At 35.4% G+C, this 9,348-nt stretch overlaps 1 protein-coding gene across 8 annotated transcripts; it reads left to right on the forward strand.

Moving 5' to 3' along the window:
• Window positions 1-407: 407 nt before the first annotated feature.
• Window positions 408-9,131, forward strand: LOC102307320 (trichohyalin). Of its 8 annotated transcripts, none has more exons than XM_042215742.1 (2): window positions 408-5,964; window positions 6,769-9,131. In XM_042215742.1, exons 1-2 carry the CDS (start codon window positions 957-959, stop codon window positions 8,661-8,663), a joined length of 6,903 nt encoding a protein of 2,300 aa, XP_042071676.1. In that variant the 5' UTR covers window positions 408-956; the 3' UTR covers window positions 8,664-9,131. The 8 variants fall into 8 exon arrangements, with proteins under 8 accessions (XP_042071676.1, XP_042071675.1, XP_042071672.1 ...); XM_042215741.1 differs by having other exon boundaries at window positions 408-4,956; window positions 5,761-9,131; XM_042215738.1 differs by having other exon boundaries at window positions 416-6,794; window positions 6,897-9,131.
• The last annotated feature ends 217 nt before the right edge of the window (window positions 9,132-9,348 follow it).

Below are 9,348 nucleotides of genomic sequence, written 5' to 3' on the forward strand. Positions count from 1 at the left end.
ACTATATGCCACATTATGACAAACACAAGAGTCCCTCTTACCATTCTCTAAAGGGCAATACTAAAATGAGCAGCTTTCCTGAGGAGCTCTGCAGTGCTTAAGCTGCCTAATGCTCTCAGCCACCTTGGATGGGAAAAGACTGCCAAATACCTCCATGTGGTAGTGAAGCACAGCTGTTTCTTATAAGGTTGCTAATTATCAGCTGGGAAGGTGGATGTTAGTGCTGCATTCGAGGACATCACGTAAAATCCTACCCCAAAATCTGCTTCACTACACTAGCATACTCAGCCAGATGGTGGACACGTACATGCTCATGCAAGTTAGACGTGTTTGAGTACTTTGCTCGCATTATACATCTGCACAAGGGGCAGACCGTTTTGGTTACATCCTTAGGTTTACATCTGGTAAACCTAAGGATTTTCATCTGGTTTAAAGCCAAAGAAATCCCAACTTGGCAACTTTATATTTCTTTAGTGCTGTCAACGTTAAAGTGCCACCATCACGACTAACGCGTTTAACAATTAACCCATCTGGATCGCAGACTGAGTCAAAACCCCTTAAATGTCTCTCTCAACGCATTTCGAGCAGTTTGTCCAAAGTTTATTCATTCTGCACTCCAGATGGGTTAATCGTGATGACCGCATAAATGTTGACAGCCCTAATTTTTTGGGGAAATTAGTTCGTCCATGTTTGGACTTCATCATGTGCAAATCACTCCATGCTCTGCCAATCAACAAGTCTGCGTATGCGCGAATATATCGCCCATCGTCGATTATTGGACTGACAATTGTCAGTTGGAAAATTTTTACATATGGCCCAACCCTAGTAAGATCCATAAATGTGAAACAAAAAATTAAAACATAGATGTTTTAAGAAGATCTTTATTGTTGTCTTGGTGTCATCAAAAACAAAAAAAGCTCTTTTTTTCTGTTTTTGTGAAGGAAAAACTGACATCCATGAAAACTTGGGTCAACAAATGGATATCGGCACAATCTACAATCAAACATACTTTTTCAGTGAACGCATCCAAACTTCAAGAATCACAGTATGAAATAGACACAGACTCCCTCGAGGATCAAACATCAGCAATTCCAAAGGACAAAAGGGGGACAGAAAGTATAACAGATACAACATCATTACAAAATTCTGTAACATTAGATGATCAGCATCAAAATAAAAAAATAAAAGAACAACAGAAGGAGCATTTTGAATCCAAATATTGTTTTGCAGAAGGCAAAAATGGGGAGCAGGACTTTTGCTTACAGATGCGAACTGAAATTCATGAAGAAGTAGTGCATGATAAAACTGAATTACTGATAATTGTAAGAGAAAGGGAAGAAGTGGAAAAACTGATACGTAACCTAAAGCAGCAAGAGGGGGAAATAAAGGAACAAATAAAGTACACTATTGATAACATGAAAGAAAAAACTCAAGATATAAAAAGGCTCATTTTGGAAATAAATGACCTGCAGAGGGCAGACACTGTAATTACAGTCGGGGAAACTGAAAATGCCCAGGAAGTATTAACTAAGCTGTTGGAAGAAACTGAACAGAGAAAGATTTTGATGGTGAACACCAAAGTTTTCAAAAATGAAATAATGAAATATGAAGTACAAGAGGGGGATGATGCCAAAAAAATAAAACAAGAGTCTAGCTTGATAAGGCTTAATGTTAACAAGCAAAAACTAATTCAGAAATCAGGAGAAGAGATGAAAAAACATGTTGAACACACCGATGAAGATAAAAAGGACAGAGGAGCCGATATACAAAGACTGAGGGCAGAGATTTACAAAACACAAGAGATTATAAGAACGCTAAGAGGAGGACTTGAGAACCTAGCGGAAAAAAATAACATGGACAAATATCAACAGAATGAAGGCAGTGAAATTGAAGGATTGCTAAAAGACATCAAACAGTTTCAAGAGTTTTTGGAAATTGTAAAAACCAAAATAAAGCAAAGTGAAGTACATATGACAGAAGAAATGAGCAATATAAAATCAATGAAAACTGCAGTGAAAAAGAAGAGAAGAGAAGTAGATCAAAGGTTAGAAAATACTTTGAAAGAGAGAGATGGATTAGACATCTTTAAAATAAAAATGCAGAGGCAAACTGAACTGATTCGGCAGAATTTAGAAAAAATGGCAAAAGTTAAGAGCACAGTGGAGAAAATAGCTGCTAAGACCAGAAGGAAAATTGAAGAGATAGAAATTAGTATGAAGGAGACTGAAATAAAACTAAGACAGTTTAAAGACCTTGACTGCATTAACCTTAACTTGACAAAAGGCGCAAAACCAGACATGGAACATGGTATTACACCTAAGCAAAGAACTGCTCTTGAAATTTTCAAGACTGAAATTAAGAAGACAATGGACAATAAAAGAGATAAACTGACAAAAAACAAAATGGACAAAGAAACTGAGGGAACAGAAAGCCTCAAACAAGTTAATGAGAAACTGGAGGAGGTAAAACTTTCATTAGAAAGTCTGGGTCAAAAAAATAAAAAATCAGTTAGTGAGAATGTAAAACAAATAATCAAGAGAGAAGAGACTGAGATGACAGAACAGATCCAAACAGCGATAAAGAATGAGAAAATGGTTAAACAGCTAACTGAAACAGAAATACAGGAGGAACAGGTGAACCATTTGAGGGAGAAAACTGAAAGACACAAACAGGAGCTTGATGACGGAGTACACATGACCAAAAGGCAAATAAGAGAAATGGAGCTGCTGCAATCAGAATTGAAAATAAAGGTAAAAGAATTTGAGCGTTTTTTTAGAAAAAGTATGAGAAAAAAGGAGGAAATTGAAATAATGTGGTATGAAATACAACAAGAAAAGGAAGCATTGAGGACCGAGATCAAAAAGAAAAGAAGAGAATTAGACCAAAGACTGGAGATGACTATGAGAAAAAGGGATGAACTAGAAGTGTTAAGGGTAAAATTGAAACGACAGATGGAAGAGCTGGCTGAGGAGAAGCAGAGAGACCATAATCTGTTCATCCATCTACCCAATGAACATGAAAAACATTTTGGAAGGAAAGATGTGAAAATGTTAATGGAGAAAATAAAAAAACACAGCTTAAAAGTTTCTCAGTATACTATTTACATCCAAGACATAAGAGACAAGTTTAATTTACACATGGGAACAATTAGGACAGAGATGAAAATTCTAGAAAATGTGAATGCTCATTTAGAAAAGGACAGAAAAGGATTCAGAGAAGTTGAGGCTGAAAATAAGAATATAACAAACAAAATGAAGAGGTTAAAATATCAGCTTAATATACTCTTTGGAAGAGTTACCATACAAGACACTGCAGAGATGGATGAAACAATCAACATCTGGGAAAAAATCCAAAGAGAAAAACAGAAGCTTGATATGAGACTAGAAAATATTAAAAGGGAAAGACAAGAGATAGAAGCTCTGGTGGTGGAGCTGGAGATGAAGAAAAGAGAAAACCAACGTGTAATCAAAAGAAGCATTCAAAAAGAACAGAAGATAAAAAGAATATGGGCTACTTTCAAAGAAGAAAGAACTGCCCTCGTGAGAGAAACAAAGCAGAAAAAGGAGGTTGAACAACAACGAGAGGAGATCATCAAACATCAAGGTGAACAAGAAATAAAGCAGAAGTTGCAAAAAGAAAAGAAAAGGATGCAAAGTGAAATTGAAGACATGAGGATGAAAGAAAAAAGGAAGCAAATTCAAAAACAATGGGAACTAATCAAGAAATACTTAGGGGAATATAAAAAGGTAATTAAAAACACTCAATTTATCATTGGAATAATTCAGAATGAAAATAAACACATGCAAGACCAAAAAAATTTCTACATGACCACAAGGAAAGAAACACTGAATATTAAAAGTGAATTAAATAGGCAAAAGGAAATTATACGGTGCACATTAAAAAACATACAACAAGAGCCAAAACATGGGGAACAAGTGGAGACAAAAATCAAGACGGAGCAAGGAAAACATGAAAATGGAAGGAAAAAAATATATGAGAAAGAAAAAGATGCCTTGGATGACTTGAGTGCAGACGAGAGTCAAGACAAAGAAGATCTTGAAAGAGTGAAAGAGTTGTTGAAAAAGAACCAGAAACTTGACATGAGAGGCTGTCAAATCAAAAAAGAAATAGACATATTAAAACAAAAAAATGAAAACATAAAAGAGGAAAGGAAAACAACTGAAATAAAAGAAACTGAAAAAAAAATGAAACTGAAAGATTTCAATAAAATGTTTTGGGGCAAACAAAAAGAAAAACACAGTACTGAGTATCTGACTGTAAAGAAAGAATATGAAAGAGAAACGATTAAGGATGGTATAAAAAGGGTGATCTTACAAGACACAAAAAAAGACTTGATAAAAAAAGAGATCAAAAAATGTAACCAGGAAAAAGAAAAAGTCATCCAGATGAAAACTAGACGTGAGAATAGAAAAGAACTGTTGTTGAAGGTAAGGAGAAACATCAAAGATGAAGAGAAAGAGATGGAAATGAGAGGAGACCAAGTCATGGATGAAATGAAATCGCTAGAGATTCTGAAAGTGAAACTTCAACAACTGAAGGAGGATATAAAAGCCAAAATGGACAGATTACTACAAAATGTTGACAACAGGTCAAGGCTGCAAACAGTGTTGGAAGAAAAACTTGCAACCCAAGACGAACTGAAAGAAAGCATTCGCTGTTTCACTGAAATGTTAGAGAGAGAAAAGGAAGGTGTGAGAAATATCCTTTCAGACATGGTCACCAAGAGAGAATGCACAGAAAATGAATGGAAGCAGCAGTTTGAACTGGACAAACGAGAGCTTGATAAACTGAAAGAAGATCTGAGACACGACAGAGAAGATCTGGAGAGAGAAAGCACAGAAAATGAATGGAAGAAGCAGTTTGAACTGGACAAACGAGAGCTTGATAAAGTGAAAGAAGATCTGAGACACGACAGAGAAGATCTGGAGAGAGAAAGTGAGGTGCTGAATAAAGAGAAAATGGATTTGAAGGTGTTGATGTCTGACATCAAGAAACAATTTGAAATATTGGAAGAAAAGAAACAAAATATAAAAGAAGAACGAGACTCAATGGAAATCATAAAGCTTGAACTGCTCAATAAGATGGAACATGTAAACAAGCTGTTACATGAGACAAATGACGAAAAAGCCAAGATTAAAAATTGTATCCTTCAGGTTCAAATGGAAAAAGAAAGACTTGAAGACATTTTAAGCAAGATTTTCTTAACACATAATGAAGAAAAAGTCAAGGAAGATGACCTCAGAAGACAAACAAAAGAAGTGGAAATCATGAAAAAGGAATTACAGAGTGAAAGAGCAAAAGTGGAGAGTCTGATGAGGAATCTGAAGAAGAAGCAAGAAGAGCTTGAACGTGCAAAGGAAATCATGAGTGAAGAAAAAGAAGAGATGAAAGAGATGAAGACTGACATTGCCAAAGAACGAGAACTGTTGTTGAAGGAAAGGAGAAATATGGAAGAAGAGTGGTCTGAGATGGAAATGAGAGGAGACCAAGTCATGGATGAAATGAAATCACTAGAGATTCTGAAAGTGAAACTTCAACAACTGAAGGAGGATATAAAAGCCAAAATGGAGAGATTACTACAAAATGTTGACAACAGGTCAAGGCTGCAAACAGTGTTGGAAGAAAAACTTGCAACCCAAGACGAACTGAAAGAAAGCATTCGCTGTTTCACTGAAATGTTGGAGAGAGAAAAGGAAGGTGTGAGAAGTATCCTTTCAGACATGGTCACCAAGAGAGAATGCACAGAAAATGAATGGAAGCAGCAGTTTGAACTGGACAAACGAGAGCTTGATAAACTGAAAGAAGATCTGAGACACGACAGAGAAGATCTGGAGAGAGAAAGCACAGAAAATGAATGGAAGAAGCAGTTTGAACTGGACAAACGAGAGCTTGATAAACTGAAAGAAGATCTGAGACACGACAGAGAAGATCTGGAGAGAGAAAGTGAGGTGCTGAATAAAGAGAAAATGGATTTGAAGGTGTTGATGTCTGACATCAAGAAACAATTTGAAATATTGGAAGAAAAGAAACAAAATATAAAAGAAGAAAGAGACTCAATGGAAATCATAAAGCTTGAACTGCTCAATAAGATGGAACATGTAAACAAGCTGTTACATGAGACAAATGACGAAAAAGCCAAGATTAAAAATTGTATCCTTCAGGTTCAAATGGAAAAAGAAAGACTTGAAGACATTTTAAGCAAGATTTTCTTAACACATAATGAAGAAAAAGTCAAGGAAGATGACCTCAGAAGACAAACAAAAGAAGTGGAAATCATGAAAAAGGAATTACAGAGTGAAAGAGCAAAAGTGGAGAGTCTGATGAGGAATCTGAAGAAGAAGCAAGAAGAGCTTGAACGTGCAAAGGAAATCATGAGTGAAGAAAAAGAAGAGATGAAAGAGATGAAGACTGACATTGCCAAAGAACGAGAACTGTTGTTGAAGGAAAGGAGAAATATGGAAGAAGAGTGGTCTGAGATGGAAATGAGAGGAGACCAAGTCATGGATGAAATGAAATCACTAGAGATTCTGAAAGTGAAACTTCAACAACTGAAGGAGGATATAAAAGCCAAAATGGAGAGATTACTACAAAATGTTGACAACAGGTCAAGGCTGCAAACAGTGTTGGAAGAAAAACTTGCAACCCAAGACGAACTGAAAGAAAGCATTCGCTGTTTCACTGAAATGTTGGAGAGAGAAAAGGAAGGTGTGAGAAGTATCCTTTCAGACATGGTCACCAAGAGAGAATGCACAGAAAATGAATGGAAGCAGCAGTTTGAACTGGACAAACGAGAGCTTGATAAACTGAAAGAAGATCTGAGACACGACAGAGAAGATCTGGAGAGAGAAAGCACAGAAAATGAATGGAAGAAGCAGTTTGAACTGGACAAACGAGAGCTTGATAAACTGAAAGAAGATCTGAGACACGACAGAGAAGATCTGGAGAGAGAAAGTGAGGTGCTGAATAAAGAGAAAATGGATCTGAAGGTGTTGATGTCTGACATCAAGAAACAATTTGAAATATTGGAAGAAAAGAAACGAAATATTAAGGAGGAACGAGACTCAATGGAAATCATAAAGCTTGAACTGCTCAATAAGATGGAACATGTAAACAAGCTGTTACATGAGACAAATGACGAAAAAGCCAAGATTAAAAATTGTATCCTTCAGGTTCAAATGGAAAAAGAAAGACTTGAAGACATTTTAAGCAAGATTTTCTTAACACATAATGAAGAAAAAGTCAAGGAAGATGACCTTAGAAGACAAACAAAAGAAGTGGAAATCATGAAAAAGGAATTACAGAGTGAAAGAGCAAAAGTGGAGAGTCTGATGAGGAATCTGAAGAAGAAGCAAGAAGAGCTTGAACGTGCAAAGGAAATCATGAGTGAAGAAAAAGAAGAGATGAAAGAGATGAAGACTGACATTGCCAAAGAACAAGAACTGTTGTTGAAGGAAAGGAGAAATGTGGAAGAAGAGCAGTCTGGGATGGAAATGAGAGGAGACCAAGTCATGGATGAAATGAAATCACTAGAGATTCTGAAAGTGAAACTAATTGCGAGGAAATCCCTGAAAGGTGAACTGTCTGATGTACAACCCAGAGAGGACATCCTCAGTAGTGTTACAATCTCTACAAGAAACCTTATAGGAAAACTAAATAGACTGATTCATCAAGAGTTGTCGACATATATTAAGAGAGTAGAGGGGGAAAATGAAAAAATATTACAAGTGATATCTATATATGAACAAAATTGTGTCAGAATTCATAAGCAGAAAATTAAAATTACTGCAGATTATGACAAGATACAACAACAAAAGAAGCATGTGTTTAAGACAACGTTTGACAAAGCAATCCAAACTGAGGAAGTTGTAAAACAATGCTTACATGAACATCAGGATGAAGAGACCAATGAACATGAATTTAAGCAGAGGATGAAGGATGTTGCAGGTAATCTTGAAGGAAGCAAAAGATACTTGACACCTGACAAGGAAGGTCTGCTGTTAGTAGGAGAAGGTGAAGAATTTGAAACTGTCAAGAAAACAAATCTTGCAACGTTGTCCATCTTGTCAGCAGAGGAAGATGACTTCACACAGAAGGGAACTTTAAAAACTGAGTTTTTGAAACAAATCTGGAAGGACACTAGAATAGAACGAAATGAAATAAATCAGATGAAGCTCAGAGGTCAAAAAATGAGAAACAACATGGATAAAAGAGTAAAGGTGATCAATCATTTTGTTAGGAGATCAATATTTCAGAAAGAAAAGACATCTGTTGAGAAAACAAGAAAAATGTTGGAACATGGGCAAAGTAATACGTTTTTATCTGTAAGTGGCAGGGATGGAGAACACAAATCACTTGATGAAAAATATACCGAGCTCCAACAACTTAAGGTCCGCATGCTTAGTGAGATTGAGAAATTCTACATACAAAACAAAGCGTCTAAGACACTGACAACTAGCAACAAAGCTAATCAAACAGTTCAACTAGATTCTCCAAATATCTATCAAGAGCAAATAAAGGTAGAAGAATCTGAAGCAGCACCAGAGAGATCTCCTGGACTCCTCAGTCAGCTCAGACTTTCCTGTTATCGCTGTTGCTCCCGTTATTGTGCCTACTGCAAGCAAGGATGTCCAAAGAAAAAATGAGAGGCAAGAAAAGTGCTACATAAAAATCAGTCCATTTACCTTTTGTTTTACTTTTTAGTTATATTAATATGTGTGTATTTGGAAAATGTGTTTTTCCCGTTAATCATATTAACCTAACAACGTAAGAGTACCAGTCTGATGTCAATCATCTAATTTTTAAACAACTAGTTATGTAATGTAAAAGTATTCCTTTAACATGTTATTTTTTTCACAAATGCAAAATATTAAAGTTTAACACATAATCTTAACATTTCTAATTACATTTTTATGCTGTTTTCTAATTAATCTTCTTTCAACATATTTATTCTGTTGTCTTGTGTTAGAATACAGAAGCACAAAGAATACAGTAATATCAAAGCTAACAAGAATATTTGAAAACTGTGACTCCATATATATTCATATCTAAATGAAAGAAAAATGCATGTTTAACATAAATTTGATCCCTAAATAAATCTTTTTCCAAAACCATTCACATCACTGCAATATTTTTCTTTTGGTAAATTTTGAAATATATAAGAACCCAATTGTTTGAAACATTATTTAAATTAATTACACAGTTAATTGTAAATTGAACCATTAAATATAAAACTCATGCCATCTAATTATCTTCATTGGGGTATATCATGTACACATACATATATATATATATATTTATATGTCATATATAAACCCTTTGTCACGGCTG

This window comes from Haplochromis burtoni, unplaced genomic scaffold (assembly GCF_018398535.1).
Source record: "Haplochromis burtoni strain Fernald_Lab_line unplaced genomic scaffold, NCSU_Asbu1 Contig_810, whole genome shotgun sequence".
Lineage (NCBI taxonomy): Eukaryota > Metazoa > Chordata > Actinopteri > Cichliformes > Cichlidae > Haplochromis > Haplochromis burtoni.